Source organism: Onychomys torridus, chromosome 11, assembly GCF_903995425.1.
Source record: "Onychomys torridus chromosome 11, mOncTor1.1, whole genome shotgun sequence".
In the NCBI taxonomy this organism is placed as follows: domain Eukaryota; kingdom Metazoa; phylum Chordata; class Mammalia; order Rodentia; family Cricetidae; genus Onychomys; species Onychomys torridus.
In genome coordinates, this window is record NC_050453.1 from 65,361,790 (window position 1) to 65,387,850 (window position 26,061).

Consider the following 26,061-nt stretch of genomic DNA (forward strand, 5'->3'; position numbering starts at 1 on the left):
CCTTCAAGCATAAGGACCCGAACTGGACCATGTTAAACAAAAAAGGGTGGCGGTGGCACACACCTTTGGGAGGCAGAGGCGGCAGACCTCAGAATTCAAGGCCAGCCAGCGTTACATAATGAGACCCTATCTCAGTCTCCCCCCTCCCCCACCAAAAAAGCTGAGGAGCCAGTGAGATGGCTCCGGGGACAATGTGCTTACTGAGCGAACATGAGTACTGAGTTGGGATTCCCCAGTACCCATGTAAAATCTGGCTGTGCTGGCTAAGTGCCTGTAAGCCCAGTGTTGGTGTGGAAACAGGCAGGTCCTAGAAACTTGCTGGCTAGCCAGCCTAGCCGAAATGATAAACTCCGGGTTCAATAAGAGGCTGTCTGTCTTAGAAGAATATGGTGATGATGATGATGATGATGATGATGATGATGATGGTGGTGGTGGTGGTGGTGGTGGTGGTGGTGGTGGTAGTGTACAGAGACATAGAGGGGGATAACTCATGGCATGCATTTTTAATCCCAGTGTTGCGGGGACAGACAGACAGAACTTCAGGGCTCGCTGGGCAGCCATAGTAGCCTATTGGGGTGTTCCAGGCCAGTAGGAGACTCTATCTTAAAAGGCAAGCACCTGAAGAACAACAGCTGAGGTTGCTCTTTGGCTCCACTCCTCTGCAGGAGCCACCACAGCCACACAAATCAGTGGGCTTGTGGCTGTTACAAAATGACCACTCAGTGGATTCTACTATTAAGATCATCTCAGTGAAAGGTCTTGGGTTTGACATTCAATGGAGATACTAAGGTGGATTGTTATTTTGGTAAGAGATTTATTTGAAGAGTTATTAGCACCATGGACAGACAGACAGACACGACAAAAGCTCTGAGGAATGTTCAGGACCAGAAGGCAGAGTGTGTGTGTGTGGGTCCCTTCTCCTAGGTCTCAGAAGAAGGGGGAGGTCTTCTGTCACATAATTGATGGGTGGTCCACAGTGTGGACCTGCATTTGGGGAGGAGGTATCCAACTCCTAGGATGTGGCAGAAGTGGGGAGGAGGGGCACATCTAGCTGACGTGTACCCACTATTCCCACAGCCTTCTGATGTCCCAGAGTCTAGCTACCTGAGGCCTGGAACAGCATCTGCCATTCTCCTGGAATGGTAGCTTTTGGGGGAGTCTATAAGGGACAGGGTTGCAGATTTGCAGACATACTCTTGGTGGGGGCTTGCCATTTCCTTCACAGCAGCTATGAGAAAGAGACAATAGCAGTCAGCATGGCTTCATCAGCCTCTAGTCTGAAACCTAACGTTCAGTAGATAGCTCACTTCACAGCAGTCAGCATGGCTTCATCAGCCTCTAGTCTGAAACGTAATATTCAGTAGATACGCTCACTTTACAAATGAGAAAAATGAGGCTTGTGGATTCACGTGGACCACCTCTTCTGCACTGGCAGGCAGCCTGGCAGGGCTGAGATGACAGGAAGTCTCTGAGTATGACCGAGGCCATCCTATGGGCATGTGGAATGCTGGGGATCACTAGACTCAGAGCCTGCGTGTTGGGATCCTCCACTCCTGGGAGTTAAAAGGGTCCTAAGAGCCACACGCAGGGGTCTGAGTGTTCAAGCAGTGAGGGGCAAGAGGGGGCTGAGCAGAACAGCAAGTGTACCCAGCAACAAGCTAAGGCCTAGGGAGTTCAAGAGGCAGGTCGGGCCTTAGCCTCTGCTGAGAAGAGATGACACGGTGCCTCATTTGCCGTGTGAGGCTTATGTAATTAGACATATTGGTGGTAGCAAGCAGGCTCCAGCACAAGCTTGATGGATTGGGGACTTCGCCAGGCTCGGACCACATTAATCACAGAAGCCAGAACTATGGGACCATTTTTCTTACAGGCTTTGTCTAGTTCTCACCTGGGATACAGGGAGTAGGAGAATGAGGAGGTGTGCTTCCCAGAGCCTGAGGCTAGCCCCTTCTTGGCCTTCTTGGTGGAAACTAGCTGTCCTGAGATTATCAAGGAGCATCTGAGGCCTGCTCTAGCAGGTCACAGGTCTGAGAACTCTACTGCTTCCTAGCCGTGGGGTTGATAGGCATGATCCTCCTGGGCAATGTCCCGGAGCCCAGTCCCCTAAACCCCACAGAAGTGCATGAGCTACCTCCCAGCCTCTGGGGAAGTACTAGCCCCTAAGAAGGCATGCATATTAATCTATGGAGCCCGTCAATGTCATCTTCATCTCAGTTGTGACTCGGAGAAGGATGTTAGGATGCAGAGATGATCCTGGACCCAGCTGGATCATCTCTAAAAGCAACAGCAAGTGTTTCTGATGAAACCGAAATCCAGAAAGAAAACTGTAGCAGGAGAGAAGAGGGATGTGAGGGCGGGTGCAGGGGAAAGGTGGTATGGTGTGAGGTTGGGATCCCAAGGCAAAAGATGCAGGCTTCCAGACAGGGTAAAAGACAAAGGCACGTGTTCTCTCCAGGACTGTATGAGAATACATTTGTGTGGTGTTAAGCGGCTGAGTTGGTCATTTGTTATAGCCACAGGAAATGAGCACACACCCTTCAGGTATCCAGTCCACTGAAAGGTCATGGAAACCAGTGAGAACAAGATAATTTCCATGGCTAAGGGGCTAGGGAGATAGCTCAGTGTATAGCAGCACTTTCTGTGCAAGACGTGGACGGTGTTCTAATCCCCAGCACCCACTTAGAAAACTGGGCATGGCTGCAGATCTGTAAGTCATCGCTATGTGGGTGGTGGTGGACAGAGACAAGAGGATACTGAGAATTGCTGGCTGTCAACCTAGCTTTAGGTTCAGGGAAAAACCCTGTCTCTAGGGAGTAAGGACAGTGACAGTGAAGAGCATCTGATGTCCTCCTCTGGGTCCGCTTGTGTGTGTGTGTGTGTGTGTGTGTGTGTGTGTGTGTGTATGTGTGTGTTTGTGTGTGTGTGAGCAGCAGCCTTGACTTCTCCACCATGGAGATTGTATCTTCAAAACATGAACCAAAATACGCTTTCTCTCTTCTTGTCGCTCAGGTGCGTTGGCACTGAGTGCGAGAAGGAACTGGGTCTCTCCTCCGGGAGGAGCACGGTAGTGTAAGAGGTGGAGGGGCTGAGAAAGGACCAAACACCCAGAGGATGAACGTCAGCCAGGGGCTGGAGGTCCCGGGTGGAAATGCCCACTCATATCAAGGTGTTGCCTTTCTCCTTGGGGACCTCAAGGTGGGAGGCAGGAAGATACTCCAAGGCATCACTCTGAGCTTGTTTGAAAGAGCAGGGGACACACAATGCCTCAGGACACCTGAGTTAGTAAGGGGGACTCCAAACCATGATGTTAGGGCAGTCTGCACGTACGGTTACATTCCTGACTTGGGCTCAGGGTACTATATGGGTGACAAGCCTCCAATCATGTAGGGACCAACAAGGAAGCCTAGAGCCATAGGCCATGGTGATGACATGTGACGCAAGCGTGCTACTCAGAAGAAACCAGGAGGTGGCTAGTATGTGTAGTGGGGAGCCATTCCAGCCTTGGCCTGGAAGTTCCAACCCCCATTGAGGCTTCGGTAATGGTCGCGGCTACAAGGCTGGGCTAAGAGGGGACGCTGAAGACCCAGGATCCAGAGGCGAGGGATCTCTTGGTGCCTGGACCCTGGACGCTGGAGGTAGACTGAGCAGAGTTCTCCAAAGAACACCGCCAGACTGCGCCATCCCTTTGCCAGACCCTACAACCTACCTATCCCTTCATTTGTAAGTTACACCACTAAATAAACCTCCCTTTTAACTATGTGGAGTGGCCTTAATAATTTCACCAATAAGTATGCATGCATCACCTGCTCGCGGGTGCACAGTCATGGCACTTTGGCGACCTAAAGGACAGAGGCAGGTGGCTGCACTCCAGGAGCAGCAGATGGAAGCCAACACTTACCCGTGTACACCGTGGACTGAGTGAGGATCATAATGGTACCGTCCCTCCTGGTGCCGCATGTCAATGGGCAAAGGCGCGTGGAAAGGCGGCGGCAGGAGCTGCTGAGGAACTGTGGAGAGGGAGGGAGAGAGAGAGAAGACTTCAAAAACTTTCCCCCTCCCTGGAAAAACAATTTTCAAAAGGCTTTAAGCTCCATGAATTCCTGAGCGAGAGTGGTCAGGACAAGGGACTTCTCGATGGCTGCACCATCACGCACCCACGAAGGGGGATGAATAAATAATCAAAGCCAGCCTGAGAATCCTACATCTTCCACATAAAAGATCCCCAGCCGTGCTCTTGACAGACAAGCAGCTCAACGCTCTTTGAACTTGGGGAACCCAGCTTGGCCGCAAATCAGGGCTGACAGCGCTGACAGGCTCCGACTCCTGCCAGCTTCTGCCCACCCCGGCTTGGCTGCGTGTGGCTTCAGTCAGGTACCGGCTGCAGATCCACTGTGTGCATGGGCTGCATGTATTTACCTAGAACCATCTGTGAAGAGAGGCCAGGCCTGGCTTGGGGGTCTCTGCTTAGATAGCTTAGTCTCTGCTCTTGGTGTATGTGTATGTGCGTGTGTGCGTGTGTGCGTGTGTGCGCGCGCGCGTGTGTGTGTGTGTGTGTGTGTGTGTGTGTGTGTGTGCGCATGTGGAGACCAGAGGATGACTTCAAGTGTTGTCTTTGGTGCTATCCACACTGTTTTACAAGACAAGGTCTCTCACCAGGACTTGGGTTCACTGATTCAGCTAGGCTGGCTGGCCAGTGAGTACCAATGTTCCACTTGCCCATGCATCCCCGGAGCTGGGCTAGCAAGCACATGTCCCTGTTCCAGGCTTCTGACACGTGTGTGGGGATTATGTTATCATGCTTGCACAGGAAAGTTCTTGGCTCTCTCTGTGCCCCAAACAATGGTAAATTTAACTCTTTTATCACAGTATCATAGGAGAGCATTTTCAAGCGTTTACACTAGTAACAGAATCAGTTTACGAAGAATAGTCCTATTTCAGGGCGTCTATCAGGGCCCACCGCACTGTCAACAGCCCTGAGGATGTGGGCGACGCGCACTCACTCAGCCCCGCTTGCCTGAGCCAGTGGCCTTTTGACTGAGGGAATCGTCCACGGAGGAATGAGGAATGCTCCAGTCCTTAGCCTTTCCCAGCCTACTTGTTAGAAGGCCCTGTTTTCCTAAAGCCTATAATTATGTGTGCCTCTGGGGTACACAGGCATTTTCTTTCAATAAGCAAAGAGCATCCTGCAATTATCACGATGATTTGTTGAGCGCAGGCCAAGTGCAGACATGGGCTGACTCAGCTCCGAACTGACACACACGTGCTGGTGTTTTCGGTTCTGGAGGCTCCCGCCAGTGTGCATGGGTTGATAATTAACATTAAGAGTGGAGAGTGGGGTGATACCTTAGTGGACCCACATTCAAAGCCAGAACCCACATGAAAAGCCAGGCGAGGTGGTGCACACTCGTAAACTCAGCTCTGAGGAGAGAGACAGGAGGATCCCTAAGGCTTTCGGGCCAGACAGCCCAGCCTTCCTGTCGGGTCCCAGGTCCTAGTGAGAGACTGTGTCTCAAAAACCAAGATGGATGGCACCTGAAGAATGAACAGAGGCTAACCTCCGGCCTCCATATGCATGTACACATGTAAACACGCACCCATACAACACACGCACCCCACATATGTGAGCATGCTCACAAATATCTACTGTATTCACCATTGTAAGTAGATAGTCGAGAGGCATCACGTTCACACTATGAGGCTGTCATCACCTCTACCTACGGAACTTTTCAACCTGTTAAAGGGAACCGTCCCCACTGAACACTAACAGTCCGCTAGTCCCTGTCCCTGACAACAGCGGTTCTGCAGTCAGTCTTTGGGAACACTCTAATCAAGACAGCACTAGTCCTTTTGTGCCTGGCTTGATTCACTCAGCGTACATCCTTGGGGTTCATCAAAGTGTAGAATGGGCTGTCATTTCTCTCCTTTTAAGGCTGAATGCTATTCCATTGTATGGATATTCCACATTTTGTTTGTCTGTTAAACTGGTGGCCGACATTTGGATGCAATGCTATCAGTTTCTGGGGAAGTGGGAGACAGTCTCACACTGCAGTCCAAGCTGTCCTTGAATGCATGGCAATCCTCCCTCTAAAGATTGTCAGCCTTCAAGGCTGACAATCTTATAATTTATAGAATTTATTATTTTAAGATTCATAATCTTAAAATTACAGCATGAGCTGCCCAACTGGCTTTAATGTGAAGAATTCTCAACGAGAAGAAACGTTTCCCCTGAATTAAAACAAAAATTACTAATGTGTGTGTGTGTGTGTGTGTGTGTGTGTGTGTGTGTGTGTGCTGCATGTGTACGCTACCCATATAGGCCAGAAGTGGACATCAGATTCCCTCAGAGCTAGAGCCACACACAGGCCATCTGATACAGGTACTGAGACCTGAGCTCAGGTCCTCTGAGAGAGCAGGAAGTGTGTTCACCACTGCACCATCTCTCCTGAAATTTTAACTTTATCTTCTCTGTCCCACACTTGTGGTGCTCTCCACTAGGGACAAGGCAAACAGAAGCCACATCGCTCTGGCAAACCAGGCTCGGGGTGGAGCCCGCGGTGGACATCAGGCAGGCACTTGAGCCTGACTCTGGTCTTTAAGCTGTGTAGAAGCAGATGGCCACCCTTTCCCGAGTTCCCCACCTCTATACAGGTAAGCCTAGGCATACGGCTGTGACTCTACACTATGACAGAATGGCCAGGCACCTTGGAGGCTGGTGACCTCTGGGAATCAGAATCCTGCCAGTTCTGGGGACATGGGTGAGTTTCCATGGGCAGTCTCCACCTGTCTGTCTGGAGGTCAGACCAATGACTGTACACGGATGCTCTAAAGACCACGTGGAAAATGCAGATGGCTCAGCAATAAAGCGCTTTCAGGGCAAGCGTGAAGCCTGAGTTCCAGCTCTCAGAATGCATGTTTTTGCCTTTTTTTTTTTTTAAGCTGGGGCTGGGGGGTGCTTGCAAGAAGGCTCAGTGGTTAAGAGCAGTGGCTTTTCTTGCAGAGGGCCTGGGTTTAGTTCCCAGTGCCCACATGGCTGCTCACAACCTGTAACTCCACTTTTAGGGGATCAAACACCTCTTCTGGTCTCTGCAGGCACCAAGCCTGCACACAGTGCACAGACATACATGAAGACAGTGTGAAACACTCACACACATTAGAAAAGAAAAGGCTGGGAGTGATGGTGCACACTTGTAATCCCAGAGCTGGGGCGGTAGAGACAGGCAGATCCCTGGGGCTACTAGTCAGCCACCTAGCCTACTTGGCAAGTTTGAGGCCAGTGAGACATCCTGTGTCAAATAAAATGGATAGCAACCGAGAACAATGGCTAAGATTGACCTTGGCTTCCACATGTGTGTGCACACAGTGCATGCTTGAGGACATGCTTAGGCAGAGTCTGCATGTTTAGCCAGCATGTAACAGCTGCTATTGACCGGTAATACATACTGATAGCTGAAGCCTTCAAAGTCCATAATCAAACTAGGAACTTACTAGCTGCAGTGAAGGGACTGGGTGCTCCCTTTTAGCAACTCCTGGGGGTGGGGATGGGGTGGCGGCTGGAGAGTTAGCAGTGGCCTGCCTACAGAGCTGTCTACATCCCAGGGTCCGGCAGATGCAGAGTTCACCTTTCCAAATGTACAGGTATCTGTCTTCTTTTCTGTCTCAGTGCCCGAGATGGAAGCCAGGGCCTCACACACATGCTTGGCAAGCACTTGAGTGCTCAGCGACATCCCCTGCCCAGAAAAAAAAGTCTTTAAAAAGCAACATAAGGGCTAGGGGCGGGTGGCTGTGAGCAGGACAGACTGAGCTTCTGTGGACAGGCGCTGGCTCATGTCTATGGCCCTCTATGTCACCACACATAGTTCCCTGGCCCAGTGGTCACTGGAGCCCTGCTGTAACAGGACAGCACACATTGGTTCAAACCCAGGCTTCCACTCAGAGGTTCACACCCGCGGCCGCCAAGCAGTCTTTGGAGAGCAACTTTTCATACCCATAAGTGAAGGGATGAAGATCAGCACTGGCTCACCAGAAGTCTGGGACATTTCAGTTCAGTGTGGGTCATCCCCTCACTGATGGAAGCTTCCAGAAATAAATGCTTGCCCAAAGCTCTCTGTGAGGAAGTTTTGAGACATCACCACCCCCACCCCTCCACCCCCACGGAGGCTGCAGCAGCAGCCAAGGATCACAAGGAGAAATGAAGAAAAAAGGAGCTGCCTTTGGGCTGAGGAGACAACTCATCAGGCAAGCAAGCATGAGGACCGTTGTTCCAATTCCTGGCGCCTGCGTAAAGAGCTGGGCATGGACACTTGTAAGCCAGTGCTGTAGGGGACAGGGACGAAAGTCACTAGTGCTTACTAGTTACCAGCTTAGCACCAGGTCCAGTGGGAAACCCTGTCCAAAGGAATCAGGTGGAGAGTGAGAGAGGAAGCCGCTGATGTCCTGCTCTGGGCTTTGCAAACATATGTGCACCTGCACACACATACACATGCACTTCCTCACCAATATGTATTCACACACACTTAGATCCACATTAAAAAAAAAAAAGAAAGAAAGAAAGAAAAAGAAAAAGCCGCCTTCAGCTGGCATATTGAATCTAATCATTCCACACAATGCTTTCATTGTGGGTTTTTTTTTTTAAGAGAAAAAGAAATCTAAATTAAATCATGTCCTTCCAGCAGAAAGGAGACACATGCACACACATGCGCACATACACACAGGCACACACACACCCCATATGCCATTTCAAAGAAATGTCTCTCTTTTCAAGTTTCTGAGGAAGAAGCTCAAAGTGGGGGATGTTCAGCAGCCACGCCCTGTCCCCTGGAAAAATGCACATTTTGCACATTTGTTTTTGATCTTGCACAGAAAGACCCCAAGGGGGTGGAGTGGAGGCGACTGTCACTGAAAGTGCAGAATTTTTGTATACGAACTCAAACACCAAATGCTCCTTGGCTGGTAGGGTCTGGCGAGGAGACGTTTGTGTGACAGGGTCCTCAGGCAATGGTCTTGCTGTGTGCAAGAAAGACACTGGAAAGAGGCAGAGAGTCCTCTGGAAGCTGAGCTCAAGTTAAGGCCCCATGATAACCACAGTGGGGAGTGAAGTGGGGTCCTTACCCAAAGAACTCAGAACACCTGGGTCATCAAAACAGCCGCTAGAAGGTTCTGAGATAAGTCACATGTGGCATGTAGACGTAGCCCAGAGAGGGGACAAGAGACTTCCCTGTGGTCACGACCTACAGACAACGCACTGTACACTAACTAGACTGGAGATGCCTCAGCCTTCCAGGCTGTCCATTCCCTAGAGAATAGGGGTCTCCAGAGCTTTCTGCCTCTTCAGTTACAGTGACGACAGGATGGAATTAGCTCGGAGGACACATGTCCTGTGTGCTGGGACCAGAGAAACGAGTTTCTTTGAGAAGCCCAGCTGACAAGACCCTGTGCATGGGAAGGTGATGCTCTGGTTGCTCCTCTTTGTCTATGTGGTCTAGACTCACCATGGAAACACTCCGGGGTGGAGCTTCCAGAGTGTTTCCAGAAAAATTTATCTGAGCAGGGAAGACCCACCCTGAGTGTGGGAGAGTGGATTAGTCTCTTTTCTGCTGTTTTAATGAACACCACGGGCAATGCCATGTCTAGACAGAAGGGTTCCAGAGGGCTGCCTGTTGTGAGACATGGAAGCAAGTGGTACACACAGCAGGTGGAGCAGAAGCTGAGGGCCCACATTTTAAACAGGAAACACAAAGCAGAGAGAGAAAACTTAAAACGGTGTGAATCTTTAAACTCTCAAAGCCCACATCCAGTGACATAGTCTCCTAAGAACGCCACAACTCCCAAACTGTACCACATCACCAACTGGGGACCAAGTACTCAAAGGTACAAACCATGGGGGTGTGGGTGGAGATCTCATTCAAACCATCACAGATGGGCTGGGGTTCTGGACTGAACAAAAAGGAGAATTCATCTCCTTCTGCTTCCCAAGGGCAGATGCAAAGTGACCAGATGCCTATGTCCCACTCCCGTGCCTTCCAATCATGCTGGACCAGACACCCATGTTCCTGTGCGTTCCCACTATGATGGACCAGACACCCATGTTCCTGTGCATGCCCACCATGATGGACCAGACACCCATGTTCCTGTGCGTTCCCACCATGATGGACCAGACACCCATGTTCCTGTGCGTTCCCACCATGATGGGCCAGACACCTATGTTCCTGTGCATGCCCACCACGATGGACCAGACACCCATGTTCCTGTGCGTTCCCACCATGATGGACCAGACACCCATGTTCCTGTGCATTCCCACCATGATGGGCCAGACACCTATGTTCCTGTGCATGCCCACCATGATGGACCAGACATCTATGTTCCTGTGCATGCCCACCATGATGGGCCAGACACCTATGTTCCTGTGCATGCCTACCATGATGGACCAGACACCTATGTTCCTGTGCATGCCCACCATGATGGACCAGACACCTATGTTCCTGTGCATGCCCACCATGATGGACCAGACACCTATGTTCCTGTGCATGCCCACCATGATGGACCAGACACCTACATTCCCGTTCCCATGACTTCCAACCATGATGGGGCTGTGATCCAAGTCCTTTCCTAGAGAATGTCTTTAAATCCTTTTCCTCGAGTTGCATTGTTGGGTATTTTGTCCTAGCAACAAGAAAAATAAGCAGTATGACAGGTCTATGTTGTGGTAAGGCTCCAGTCCTTATAAATGTAGCCTGCAGGGCAACCAGGCCAATGAAGGGCTGCTGGCTGAAGCTCAGTGGCCTGTGTTGTGCTCATCTCTATGACTAAGGATCAAGAAAGCAAGTGTGGGGCCTTGGTTCTGGGTCTTCTGCCCTTGGGTTGTTGCTGGGGGACCAGAACATCCAAGAATGAGTGGTGCTGATGCTGAGAGCCCATGGTGTGTGTGTGTGTGTGTGTGTGTGTGTGTGTGTGTGTGTGTGTGTGTGTGTGTGTGTTGGGAGCATCCAAGAGGGAAAAGTTCTTTTGGAGAAGCAGCTAGCTCTCTGGAGCCTCCAGGGAACCCCACATCAGGAGACCAGATCTTTAACTCCTGTTCCCTGCCACACTCCATAGTCACTGGAACAACAGTATACCTCCAGAGCCTTCAGGCCAGGATACTGCATCTCTGTGGAGGACACTACTGATGTTCATCTATCATGCACTCTGGGGATGACCACTCTGTTGTGGGCACTCTGAAGCTGGAGCCAGCTCTGACCTCCTGAAATGAAGGGATTTCACAGTGCCTTCTGGGAAGGACTTCCATTTTCTCTCTCAGTTTAGAAGAGTCTGTTTGGACTTTCCAGTTAGTGAATAATGGAACATGTTCCTTCAGCTCAGAACTTCCCATGTCTGGGCTGGGGAGACAGCTCAGCTGGGAAAATGCTTGCCTTGTATGTATGAGGACACAAGTTCCATCCCTAGAAGCCAGGCAGAGCATGAGGGGTGAGCACTTCTCATTCCACTTCTGGGGAGATAAGGACAGGTAGACACTGGGACTTACTAGCCAGCCAGCCTGGCCTAATTGGTGAGCTTCAGACCAATGAGAGACATTATCTCAAAGGCGGTGGGCAGTGTTCCTGAGGGTGACATCTGAGGTTGTCCTCTGGCCTGTAGGAACTTACACACAGGTGTGTGACAGGAGATGTCACTATATGTATGCTGTGAAAATGTGTTGCTCTGATTGGTTGGTAAATAAAGCTGTTTGGCCAATGGTGAGGCAGAATAAGGTTAGGCGGGACATTCTAAAGAGAGAGAGAGAGAGAGAGAGGAAGGAAGAGGACAGAGCAGGGGAGACACTGCTAGCCGCCACCAGATGAAGGAAGATGTAAAGGTACTGGTAAGAAAGTATAGATTTATAGAAATGGGTTAATTTAATATATAAAAACTAGATAACAAGAAGCCTGCTGTGGCCATAGTTTAAAAGTAATATTAGCCTGTGTATGCTTATTTGGGTCTGAGTGGCTGCGGGACCATCAAGTGAGAGAGATTTGTCCTGACCATGGGCCAGGCGGGACACAGGAAAACTTCCAGCTACAGGTGTGTAGCTGCAAATACATAAGCACAGACATGTCAGAAAAAAAGGTATTCCTTGCATCTTAAGTAAAATCCAGGCCAGTTATTTCAGTACTTTCCTTCGAAGCGAACAAGCCTGGGAAGACAATGGAAGGAATTCTCACTCCTGTCCAGATGGTTCATTGGGTCATTTTCCTCCTAACGGAAGGACATGGGCAGCAAGTGACGCTTATGTCTGCAACAAAAGAAGGTGGTGAAGAGGCTGGGGGGACGGCTCAGGCAGTGAAGTGTCTGTCACACAAGCATGAGGCGCTGAGTCTGAGTTCCACCTCCAGGCAAAAGCAAGCTGGGTGTGGCGTTCCATGCCTGGAATCCCAGTGGAGGGCAGGGAGAGACACAGATTTCTGGGGCTCTGTGGCCAGCTGGCCTAGCTGAATCGACCAATTCCAGGTCAACGATACACTGTCTTAACAAACAAAACAAAACAAAATACAAAACAAAAGACTCAAGGCAAAACAAGGCAGAAAGGACAGGACTCATAGCTTTGCAGAAATGGGTTCTGACAGATGGATCCCTCCCGGCTGTTCATCACATCCCCAGACACCAGTCCCAGAAAGCTCAGGCTGGTTACTCCGAATGTGCTTCCCTAGTGCCTGTGGCCACTGGGTACACAGTAAAAACAACAAGGAAATGTACAGGTAGTCTTCATTTATAGAATGCCTACACAAGTGGATTTGGTGTCATTAGGGACATAGCCTCTAGGTCACCTCGACTTTCAATGCTGTAAAGAGAAAGGAGTGGACCAGAACTGGGGAAGCCCTCACTGAGCTGGGCTCATCCTCTGTTCGCTCTGAAGCATGGACAGCCTCTAAGGCTAGCCCATCAGTCAGGCTCTCAAGGCCCATGCCTCAGAGTTAGAATGGCTGGTGCTAAAACACTTTGGAAGCAAGGACACCTCAGTCCTCAAGATCTAGCATGCCTGTCTTCAGGGCCTTTCACAAATGGCGTATTCCCAGTAACCAGCCACAGGACAAGCTGCTTTCGGAGGCCCCTGCCAGGAGCCACTGCCTCACAGGATGCTTTTAATAAGAATAATGATATCCTGAGTGGCCACTTCACAGCATGTGATTAAAAAGTGTTTCAGTCTCACTTGGGGGAGGGTGTTAAAATGAGGCCGGACATTCAAACAGCACAAGCTACCCGTTGTCCAGCAGGCTGAGTTAGCGGCTAGACCTTCTGCTGAACAGAGCCTACCCTGGCCAAGGCATTACTGACATATGGGGCTGGGCTGGAGCCAGCATGAGCCACTGCATGTGGACAGCATCCTGGGGTTGAGCTAGGAAAGGTGAGAGAGAAGAGACAAGCACACTCCCAGGAGTGCTCCAGAAAATGTGGTGGGTGGTCCCATCAGAAGCCTCGGGGAGTGGACCATGCAATCTGTCCCTTTAAACGGTGTACCTGAGATACCATGGGACAGGCCACAGGAGCAGACTGCGGGCCAGCTCAGAGGCTTGGGTCGTGATGGGTAGTGCTGAAGCTGTCACCTCGGTTTAATCATCCCGTGCCTCAGTTTCCCCATCTGTGAAATGAGGATAGTGGCAGGCCAGAGGGACACACAACACACAAGCCCACAGAAAAACCAGTGTGGCTGTCTCTATTGCCAGCTCTGCGGAGCTCCATCCTCTTCAGTAGGGGCTGGGACACAGAGGGGAGTTTCACGGGACCCCAAGGAAACCCCCACATCTGTCATGGGGAGCAGCAGGGGCTGCTCATCACTTCTAATGACCAGTGGGCACCAGGTTAGGGACTGTGTGTGTGTGTGTGTGTGTGTGTGTGTGTGTGTATGTGTATATGTGTGTGAATGTGTATGTGTGTATATGTGTGTATGTGTATATGTGTGTGTATGTGTGTGTATGTGTGTATGTGTATGTGTGTATATGTGTGTGTATGTGTGTATGTGTATGTGTGTATATGTGTGTGTATGTGTATATGTGTGTGTATGTGTGAGTGTGTGCGCGCGCACCAGTGGACCATCTCTGGTGTCACTTAGACACCATCTACCTTCTCTCCTTTCTTCTCTCCTTTCCTGTTTTCCTTTTCTTCCTTGCTAGTTTCTTTCTCACTTTGCTTTTGAGGCAGAGCATCTCGCTGGGCCCTGGAGCTCCGCCGTTAGGCTAGGCAGGCTGGCCAGTGAGTCCTGGCAGCTGCCTGTTTCTACCTCCCCAGCAATGAGCTTACAAGCACACATCACCATGCCTCACGTTTTCTCAGTGGACATCAGGCATCAAACTCGGGTCCCCATGCTTGGAAGACAAGTACTTTGCCAACTGAACCACCTCCCCAGCCCCAGGTCAGGGAATCTTAAGGTCAGAAGAAGCATTAGGAAGGTCAAGCCTGAACAGGGCGGGCAATTGTCTAGGTCACAGAATCTGTTTCCTAGAAAGTTGTGTGATGGCCCCCCAAACAAACAACGGATGTGAAGCACAGAGGACTGTAGTTCTAGGTACTCTAAAAAAGCATGAATCTAGGGTGGGGACAGCTCAGTTGCCAAAGTGCTCAAGGACTTGAGTTTGATCCCCTAGAAGAACCCACGTGAGAAAAGTAGGGTGTAGTGATGTGCTTGTAATCCTATAGCCGAGGAGGCAGATAGGCAGATCCACAGGGCTTACTGGTCCGCCAGCCTCACCTACGTGGTGAATTCCAGGCCAGTGAAAGACCCTGTCTTCCAAAATAAAAGGTAGACAGCTCCTGAGGAATGACACCAGAGGCTGTCCTCTTACTTATATACACACGCACACACAGTTTCACACACACACACACACACACACACACACACAGAGAGAGAGAGAGAGGGAGAGAGAGAGAGAGAGAGAGAGAGAGAATGGGAGGGAAGAAAGGAGACAGAACAAACCCTGGCCAAGTTCACGGGCCTGGAGAAAGGAGCCAGCGACCTGATGCCTGGGGCCCCATGCTCCTTACACCCACTGTAGAGGTGGAGCTGGGTGAACCGACTTGGTCAAGATGTGGTCCCAATACCTTGTTATCCTATGTCAGGCTCCCTTGTTCCTGACTGTCTTCCTTGCCATCCCATCATCTGGTAGCTTCCAAGCTGTATAGTCAGTCTCAGGGGGCATTTGGTCCTTTCAAGAGGACATCTGTACCACTCCACTATCAGGTCCCCATGAGCCACTGTGGCATCAGTTGCCATAGTACTTGTAATAGAAGCTAAGCTCCCAGTGAGGAGGAGCCATGTGGACCCCTGGATATCACTGGCTGAACACCTAGACAACCCAGGCTCATCAGTGAGTTCCAGGTCATGAGAGACTGTCAAAAACAAAACAAAACAAAACAAAACAAAAAACCAAAATCACACACACACACACACACACACACACACACACACACCCAAAACCCAACAAAAACAACAACAAAAATCCAAGAAGGTGGAAAGCTCCTGAGAACCCACACCCAAGGTTGTCTTCTGGCCTCCAGACAGATGTGCTCACATGCTTGCACGTACATGTACTCACATACATATGAACAAGCATGCTCATACACAGTTAAGATGTCAGCATGGAAGCAGTTAATAAAAACTGTTAATGAGACATTTTGTATTTTTTGTTTCACTAAGTTTTCAAAATTTGGTACCCTTCCTTCACTTCTGTGCCACTTACTGGGACAAATCACCGACACTAAACGGTCACACGAAGCTTGTGGCTGCCATGTCCCACAGCTCAGGCCTAAGCGGTTATCATCATTGTCTTTGCATCTGAGGGATCTCTAGTCCATGCTGATCTTAAGCCTACTGACACATAAAAAAGGAAATGAGAATCACCCCCACCCCTCAGTCCTTCCCCGGTCTAAATCTTAGCTTTCCATATCTTCTACTACATCACTGAGTTAACGTAACAAATGGTTATTGTTATAGTAACAGCGCCATCCCTCCCTCGCTCCCATCTTTTCATTCACTGAACTCACAGGTCTCTCGGGGCCTGGAGGAGGGTTACTGAGTGATGCTGTGACCCTCCTTCTAAACCCCCACACTCTTGACCAGGTCAGAGCAGTGCTGGTCAGTGCGGCCTGTCTCCATCCTGGCCTGGCTCACAGCCCAATGTCTTCCTGGCAAGCTGGTGTGTGCTCAGATGAGGCAGTGGGTGTGTGGACTCCTGAGGCCTTCTGATGAATAAGGGGGTCTCCAGAATGCATAGTCATCAAGGGGATCAAGAGTGGGAGGGCAGCAGGAGATGCGTCAGCCAAGCCAAGCCAAGCCATGCAATGTGTCCAGGAGCCTGGCTCCCAGCCGCATCACACCATGATCTAGAATGTGCTATTCCCACCAAGCTTCCCCCTGACTCGCCAGCCCCACCCACTCCTACCACCACTGACAGAGATGGTGGTTCCCTCCAGCAGGGATGATGAAGGTCCACCAGCAGCCCTGGAAACGGCTCCACAGACCCTGTGAAGAATTCACTTCTGCACGAAGAAACTAAGATATGGAAATATGGCCATGGGCTGGCCAGATGGCTTAGTGGGTAATGGGGTTTGTGGCCAAGTCTGATGACCTGAGCTTCATCCCCAGAACTCACAAGGCTGAAGGGGAGTACCAGCTTCCACAAGTTGTCCTCTGACCTCCACATGTGACCTGTGGCACGCACAAACCCATGTGTGCACACACAGACACATACAAGTAAATAAGCGCAATTTTTTTTTTTTTTTTTAAAGAAAACATGGCCACACGAGCCAGTCCATCAAGCAAAGTAGTTTCTGGAGTCTTCTTCCTGGAATGAGACTATATAAAGAGGGACCATTGCAAAGGCTTCCTGGACATCAAAAAGCCTCTTGCAAAACAATATTTTGATGAGCTAAGTGGGTGAATTAAAAACAGATGAAGCTGACTTCCTATAAAATAAACAGGACTGAACATCCAGGGAAAAACTCCTCACACGCCAGGACTGGGGACCTGGTGGAGTCTCCAGACCTTCACCTCCCTCCTAGCGGGCTTCTGACAGCGCGACTGTGTGTCATGTGCTGGCACTGTCCTGAGTGTGTCCTGTTCTTAATGCATTGATCCCCACTGCCCTCAAGTCGGGAACTGTTATCATCCACCCCATTTTACAGAGGAAGAAACTGAGGCATGGAGAACCATGGTGACTTGACCTTAGTCATGCCTAAGTAGTGTCATAGCCAGGCCTTGCACACACCCACAGAGATTCTGATCCATCCTCACATGTGGGATGAGGCAGGGACATCTCTTCTCAGGTGACCGTTGTGATGGTGAGCTTTGTTACTTGGATGTAACTCGCTGGCCTGTGGGCGGCACCATTCTCTAGGCAGAAGGTTTGAAGGTATAAGGGTGACCGGATCCAGCTGAGCACAAGCGAGCAAGTGAGCATGTGCACACTTGTCTCCCTCTGCTCTTGGCTGCAATGTCACCAGCTGCTTGAAGGTCCAGCCTTGACTTCTGCACAGTGACAGACTGTGACCTTCAAGGGCAGGCTGAAACAAACCTGCCTCTCCTAAGTAGCTATGTGTTAGGTTACATCATCACCCGAACAGAAATGAAACGCCCTGGGGAGACCCAGGCTCTGAGCTCTGTCTCTGTTCCACTCACTACTGGTTTCTCGGGTGCGGGGGTGGGGTGGGGGGGTTGCTCCCCTCTGACAGCCTGGTCCAGGTATCAGTGTGACAGGAACATCAGTGTGAGAGGGATGAAGAGGATCACTCTGATACCCAGCTCTATTTTATGGGGTGTCGGAGCTGATGATGCACATCAGGCATGTTATTTCCACCTGGCCATCCAAACATAACTGTAACCACAAATAGAAGGGGCCCCATTCAGTGCTTCAGTGTGCCACCAGGTAGGGGACAAAGTGGACGTTCAGTGCAGGAGGGGCCCTCCAGAGAGGCATTATCTGTTTTCCCCAGCTGTGCTCCTGGTGCCTACTAATAACCTCCATGGATCATCCTGCTTGGCCAGAAAACCTCCTGACTGGCATTAAAAATGGGCCTCCTTCCTGCCCATGGCTGGGTGCCCCTGCAGCCCACGTGGGATGCTCGTGGTTAGCATGCTGTTTGTGTAATTAGGGCTCTGAGGATGGCAAAGGGCCCACCTTGGGTCCCCAAGAGTGATGGCAGTTCAGAGAAAGCACCCACCTGGGTTTGCACTGATTAATGGCGGGCCCCATTAACAGCCCTGCTTAACACAGGAGTTTGTCAAGATTAAGTAATTGCCTTAAACAAAAACTGTATTATCTTTTAAGGGCCTGATGAAGGATGCCTGGTGCTGGGAAATGGGGTGATGGATGTCTGTGACTCTGTTCACCACCCACCCTCCCTCATTTGCATAAATTATCACACAGCCCTGGATTGGGGTGAGAAGTCCTGCACAGATGCTGTAGTGGGGGGACAAGGTGGCCAAGCTCAGATCTGGTGGCCACTAGGCGACTCCAACAGCATGAGGGTGTTCTAAGCCTCTGGGATGCACCAAGTCTCATTGGGAGAGGCGACCAGACCCCCAGGGAAGTGGAGCAGGCACAGAACATGGGAAACAGAAGCCACTGCATAGGCAAGTGCAGGAACCCAGAGAAACAGGGCCACCAGCCCTGTTTGTGGCTAGTGGGCTCAACATACAGCTCAGCATGCCCTCACACACGAGAGAGAGCTCTCACAGACTCAGGAAACTTCTTAAGAACACATCACAAGAAAGGGAAGAGGCCCATGAGGCCCCTCCCCCGTGAGACTCCATAGCATAAATAGTTGGATGGGGAGGGTAGATGTTTTCCTGTGTTGAAGCCTCTGGTAAGTAGTCCACACTTTTGTGCACGACCCCTCAAGCTCCTTTAAGCAACCCTATGAAGCTCATTAGGCCACTGAAAATAAAAGAAAAAAAAACACCCCATGAACACAGAAGAGGGACTATTGGGAAGCGGAAAGGAAGGCGGAAGTGTAGGGGAGCAAGGGAGGGTAATGGAAAGAGAACATGATCAAAATACATTATGTGCATGTATGAAAGTATCACAATGAACTCATTACTACACATAACTAATACCTGCTAAGGAAAATATTAAGGAGGAATGCATACAGAGGCTTGTGAGGGACCAGCTGTAGCCAAGGCTCTGGGCACAGCTGGTGGCCCAGGATGAGCAAGGATGCTCCTCTTGTAAAACGGGTTTGCAGGTGAAGGGGGGACTAGCTAGCCACCGACCTGCCCTAGTGAAGTGTGTTCTCCTCTGAGTTTCCAAATCCCCAGTATTTCCCACAAGTTCCCCCCAGGGTAATTTTTTAGAGCCAGCTGCCTCAGTGACAGGAAGACAGGTTGTGGGGGCAGAGCTGACACAGCAGGACTGACCAGGGACAGAACCGTGGGGGGCAGAGATAAGAGCTGGACCTGGAAGAGGTGGACCACAGAGCCCCCAGAAGGGAGCGTGTGTCACGCTCTACGCATGTGGAAGACCTTACTGGTCACCTCCCTGGGGAACACTACCCAGGAAAGGGCATTTTGGGTAAGACCCCAAGTCAGTCAAAAGGAAGAGGGTATATTTATTCCTAATCAGGAACGACAATGACCACATTGCCACCTAGGACTCCTGGCAGCTTAGGGGACCCCCTGATTAAGAACTTGAGCTCTTTAAATATAAGCTACAGACAAGAACACACCGGAAGTGCTGCTGTGGGTCATTGGCATGCTTTCCAGGCAAAGGAGGATGGCTCTCCTGCATGTGTTCCCTCCTTAGGTCCGCCTACTGGCTGTGTACATGCCAGGTGGGTGATTTTTTCTCCCTTCCTTTCTGGGCAAAATATGATTCCCAAACCAAGCCACCCACACGCATGTTTCTCCAGGCAGAAATACCAGCAGAGCTGGGAGCTGTTCCCATAACATTGATTTCCTCCAAACCACAGCTTCAGAGCAGATGCCTGTGTGGCCTGTTAGTGGAAGCTGGGGCCGTGCCCGAGGGAGCCATCCCTCCTAGGAAGGGTACATGATGCCCTCTCCCACCTCCTAGGTGGGCGACAGGGCCCCCTGCTCAAGTTCTCCACCTGGAGCCCTTGGCTTCTTTTCTGCTTTCTGATGCCCCAGAGAGGGCACATGCCTTTGGGGGCAGAGCACAGGCTCTGAGAACATCAGCCTTGACCGAGCAGGGGCTCCACAAGGTGTCTCCTGTGGCTGCTGGCTAGAGGTACTGCGGATCACTCTCTTCCCACCAGAGTCTACACACCGGTTCCAGGCTCGGAATGCTCTCGGGCAGCCCTGTCTGTACACATACTCCATGCTACCCAAGCCAAGGACATAGCCCTAGCCCCAAAGGATGATGGATGATAGAGAGACCTCCATTTGAGAGTCCCGTTATCCCAGCTCCGCTGGCCCCAGCATGACACAGGGCAGATGAGTCGCGGGCATACAGGGTCATGGAATGTCATCACACCTCCTGGGGACAGTCTTCTAGCTGTCTCCTGACCTCTCACCAAGAACATGACAGAGGGTGGATAAGGACACAATGTTCACAGTAGTACCTGCCCAAGCCGCCAGGTTCTCTACAGGTATCCTCTCAGTGAGCAGCTATTACATGACAGGAACAGAACCTATCTCAGGTGCTTCTGCCAAACATGATTGCCGTACACGGATGGTCCCCCGTCATGCCACCTGGGGCCCCCTGGTTTCTATTGCCACTTCCATTTTACAGATGCAGCTCAGAGGACTAAATTGCCTGCACCACAGCCTCTCTGGATCACAGGAACTTGCCTTATGTCCTTCTCTGGCAGTCCCCAGACCTGTCGGTGAAGTCATGCAAAGCCAACAATATAACCTAACAATAGCCATGCCTTGCTTGGCTGTCCGCACGCCTGCCCCTCCCCGATGCTAGACTGGTGAGGCAGAGGATCCCCACCCAAGGCACAGCCCCATTTGAACAGTTGGGGTGCTGCACAGGGGATCTAGTCGCAAGCAGCTGTTGGTTCTGTCCCCTCCTCCTTGTCCCCCTTTGCAGGATCCAGAGAATCCCTTTCACAGCTCCTTACCACACACCCTTGGAGCCTGAGGCTGGCAGAAATGACTGCTAATACTCCCAGGCACATTTACTGAAACCCTTTGACACAGAGGGTATTTTTATGGGATAAGCACCCCAGCGTCCATATCAACTGGCAAGTTTCACTGCTCACATTTCAGTCCTGCAAAAAGCCTTTTTCAATCACTGCTGTGGCAAACGATAAACTTTAATGACCCAGGGAAGCCTGAGGCTCTCTGTCCTTCCCGCCTCCTGGCCCAGGCAGCAGGCCCCCCTCCTCCACTCTCCCTGCTGGGCTGCAGGGAGGCATGGCACATCCTTCTTCTCCACCTTGTGAGTACTTCAGCTTTGGTGGAAGGCCCTGAAAGCACAAGGTATTGGGGCCCAACAAACAGCAGTCCCCAGCTCGGCTCTAGCCACAGAAACCGAGGTGCCGTTCTCTCTGTGTGTATGTGTGTACATGTGTATGCACACATGTGTGCGGGTATGTGTGTAGAGGCAGAGACCAACATTGAGTATCTTCATCAATCACTCTCCATCTTATTTTTTAAAGACTTTTTTTTTTTTTCGAGACATGGTTTCTCTGTGTAGCTTTGGAGCCTGTCCTGGATCTCACTCTGTAGCCCAGGCTGGCCTGGAACTCACAGAGATCTGCCTGCCTCTGCCTTGCGAGTACTGGGATTACAGGCGTGTGCCACTACCGCCCTGCTGACACATTTTCTTGACGACGATTGTTGTATGAGGGCCCAGCTTACTGTGGGTGGTACAATCCCTAGGCTGGGGGTCCAGGTACAAGAAGAAAGCAGGCTGAGCGAGCCATGAGGAGAAAGCCAGTAAGCTGTGCTCCTCCATCGCCTCTGCGCCAGTTCCCGCCTCCAGGTTCCTGTTCTGCTTGAGTTTCTCCCACTTCCCGCAGGAAGGAGCTGAGGAGTGGGAGCTGAGGGTTCTAAGCCTTTCCTCCCCAAGTTGTTCATGGTCACAGTAATGGAACCTACGATAGCAGTGTGCGTGTGCTACAGCGCATGTGTGCATGCATGCTACAGCGTGTGTGCAGAGATGAGGATGACTTAGAGAAACAGGTTCTTTCTTTCCACCACGTGGGTCCCAGGGATCAAAGCGGAGTTGTAAGGTTTGGTGGCAAGCGCCTTTACTCATTCCACCATATTGCCCTGCCCTGTCACCTTACTGTTGGAGAAAGATCTTTAATTGAATCTGGAGTATACTGATTCAACTAGATGGGCTGGTCCATGAGCCAGAGGTCCCCTTGTCTCTGTCTCCAAGTACAGGGTTCCAGGCAGGAGCCCTCACAACTGGCTCTTTACTGTGGGTCCTGAGGGACTAAACTTAAGCTTTTGTGGTAAGCACTGACCCAACAAGCCATCTCCCTAGTCCAACACCAGCATTTTCAAGGAGCTCAGGGGACTCCAGGACACTGTGAATATCGAGAACAGCCATGCCTTGTCACAGGCTCTCATTCCCAGCCTGGCACCCCGACGATCAGGCACGCTCGTGCAGGCCCCCGGAAGCACCCAGTCATGTGTTACAGTCACTGACGGTGGCAGAACCAAAGGCAGAGGTGATATGATCATTATCAGGGCCCAAGATGCCCACAGTGCCAAGGGCCTCTTCTTTCCCCAGGGAGCCATGTTTGTATGGAAGAATAGTCTAGGCTACCATAAGGTGAGTGTTTCAGGAATGAAGAGACATGTGTGAATCAACAAATGAGGGCCTTGTATATGGGATGTGTGTGTGCGTGTGGCGGGGATGTGTCTGTGTGGGGGATGCATGTGTACATCCTAGTACAGGCTGCCTGGGAACAGCAGCTGCCTCCTTTCCACGTCTCTAACTGGACTTTCTTGTTAACTATTGTCCCCAGAGCCACATGTTAAGTAGCCCATAAGGGGTGCTGACAAATGTTAGCAGCCAGCTCCCACAGGGAGAGAGGGGGAGGAGCCAGGCTTGCCCGCTCATTACCATGGTGTGGTGTGCACAGTTTCAAGTCACCGAGAGGGGCCGCTGGGTTTGGAAACAGAAAAATGGGCTCCCGAGAGCTGGCCATGCTGTGGTGCAGCCAACTCACAGGAGCTCTGCGGCTTCCACAGTCCATCCACTCCCTTGAGCAAGGACCCAGTCTCTTCTTTGCAAACGGAAGGGATGATTTTGAGTCCCTGAAAATTCATCATGATGATTTCTGCCTAAAAATGTAACAAGACTTTATTTTTTAATGAGCTTGTCCAATGCTGGGCAAACACCGTAAAGTGCACTGTTAGAGGTCAGCTGACAAGGGCAGCGGAGATGGCCTTGCATGTGTGAGGACCCGAGTTGGGACTCCCAGAACACTGTGAAAAGCTAAGTATGGTGGTGTAAGTGTTTGTAATCCCAGTGCTAGAAGATGGAGACATGCTTGCACAAAAGTGAATTACCATCTAAACCATCTTTTCAACCCCCTGATCACTTTTCTTTATGAATTACTCAGGAGCTGGAGATAGCTCAGTGGTTATGAGCACTCAATCACAACCACCCATTACTGTAGCTCCAGGGTACTAACACACACACACACACACACACACTCTAAACAAACAGGTAAGTAAACGATTAGCCTCAGCAATTTGTTCTTACATCAGGGAATGCACTAGAACAGGTTAAAACCACACAGAGAGGCCATCTCCCTGTCCTCTTTCTCCTACGGGTCCGTGCTGGCTCCTGAGTCCCTGGGTTCTCCCCAGAGATAATAAGCAGGGCCATGAAGAGTCACAGGGACCACTGGCTGTCACCCTCCCTGACAGCTCTCCAGCACAGCCCAGACTGATGGGATAAATCAACATCAAGGACATTGTCACCACCATCCTGCTCCACTCAATTTTCCTGTGGATTTAGCAGCCTGCGTGCTTTGTAAGAACCCAATTGTATCCTGACACTTTTTAAATGATGCTTTTTTAGATCCTGCTATAATTTATCTTTTACTTGGGAACAGCTCTACTTCCATAACCATTTGGAAGAAAGAGAGGGGAAAAGCCACACCACACCGACTTGACTGTATTTATAACCGTCCACACTCAGTAAAACACGCAGAACAGAGATTTGCCAAATGTGAATTCCATGTCAACGGCCCGTCTTGGTAAAGCTTAAGTGGTTTTAGTTTGAAAGAAAATACACATTTCAGAGATGTTTACAGAGGCAGGCGAGTCGGGATGAGGGTAAGGTTGTGGGTGTGTGAGAAAGAACATATGTGGGTGCAAGCAAACCCCAAAGCTAAGATTTATACTCAATATGAAAAGGGTTCTGTTTTCTCTTTTGACGCAAAGAGACAACTTTGGGTATGTGTGTGTTCACATGTGTGCATGTGTAGTGCTTGTTTTTGTGTATGTATGTGTGTGTGTGTGCATGTGCAGGCAAGCATGTGTGCTGTGCGTATATGTGTGTGTTTGCTTGTGTGCTGGCGTGTGCGGTTGACTTCAGGCTTTTTCCTCTATTGCTTTCCACTTTACTTTTGAGACAGGCTCTCTCACTAAAATACATGGAATTCGTGGAGCCAGCTAGCCTGGGGTCCCGTGAACCTGAGGAGTCCATGTGTCTACTGCCCAGCACTGGTGTGACAGAAGTGTGCCATTCCCGGCTTTTATGTGGGTGCTGTGGCATAAAGCTTAGGGTGCCCTGCTTGTGTGGCTATCCCTTGACCACGACCGTCTCTGCAGCCTGAAAGAGACTATTTCAAATCTGTGAAAAGCCCATATGAGGGGAAATGGGAGGCCATGAAGACTCTCTGGATGATGTCCCACCTCACTCTGAGCCTTGAACACCTGACCTTGAACATGGCTGTGGGCCTGGCGCCATGGGTTCATCCCCAGCTTCTTCCACCCCCATCTTGATCAAAACATTCACCATATTTCTGCAGTTTGAATATATCCCCGGACACTTGAGTCTGTTGGCTGTTTTATGAAGGGCAGGGCAGGGCAGGGCAGTGCAGGGCAGTGCAGTGAGGGCAGGGCAGGGCAGGGCAGTGTAGGGCAGTGCAGGGCAGTGCAGGGCAGGGGCAGGAGCAGAGCAGTGCAGTGCAGGGCAGGGCAAGGCAGTGTAGGGCAGGGCAAGGCAGTGCAGGGCAGTGCAGGGCAGGGACAGGAGCAGTGCAGCACAGGGCAGGGCAGGGTAGTGCAGGGCAGGGCAGGGGCAGGGCAGGGCAGGGCAGGGCAGTGCAGGGGCAGTCCAGTGCAGTGCAGTGCAGGGCAGAGCAGAGCCGGGCAGGGCAGTGCAGGGGCCATAAATAACAGTTTGGTAAAAGTGACCGTGTTTAGCGGGGTTGTAAAAGGATCATTCAGGTTTGTTCACAGTTATCCTTGGGCCAGGCTTATTTTGGTGTAGGGGGAAACTGAGGCAGCAGTCACCTGTGCCAAGAGTGGCTGAGCCAGTGGGTGAGCCTTCTGTGGAGACAAAGGCAATGGGGGCTGGGGAAATGGCTCACCAGCGAGAGGGACCTGCCTTCAGGTCCCCAGAACCCACACAAAGTGAGATGCAGCTCGGCATGGCTGGATCCCAGGGTTCCTCCAGTGAGACTGGATAGTAAGGAGACCTCCCAGAAGCTCGTGGTGAACAAAAGACCTTGCCCCAAACATGGTGGACGACAGGGATGGACTTAGAACCTGGCCCAGCACATTCCACAGTGTTTTCTCCATAGCCCCCCCCCCCTCCTCCCCAGTCAGCACCCTCCAGAGTCCCTTGGGGAAAGGGCACATCAGAAGTGCAAATGACCAGCACCTCCCAACCTCAAGGTAGCAAGGTCCCAGGGAAGAGAGCTCACCCTGGGGAGGGGGGAGGGGGGCCCACAAAGGCCTCCTGTCCACTGCTAAAATCATTTAAATTCTACTGCTGGCCCACACCTAGGTTGGATGCCAGTTTGAAGAAAACAGCCACATTTGTTCTGACGTGGCAGACCTCACTTCCAGGGCGCTTTTTCCATCTGTTACCTGAAGTGACCCTCTGGGCCGGGGCTGCAGGGAGAAGCAGGATGGGGGTTGTCCTTTTCAATGGCCCA

At 51.0% G+C, this 26,061-nt stretch overlaps 1 protein-coding gene across 1 annotated transcript in view; it reads right to left on the reverse strand.

Moving 5' to 3' along the window:
• Window positions 1-26,061, reverse strand: part of Gli2 (GLI family zinc finger 2) — a 168,736-nt gene that overhangs the window by 46,827 nt on the left and 95,848 nt on the right. Inside the window, exon 2 of the mRNA XM_036201985.1 lies at window positions 3,899-4,007. Within this exon, the coding sequence (XP_036057878.1) occupies window positions 3,899-3,957 (59 nt within the window). The 5' untranslated portion in view covers window positions 3,958-4,007. The remainder of the gene's footprint in view (window positions 1-3,898; window positions 4,008-26,061) is intronic.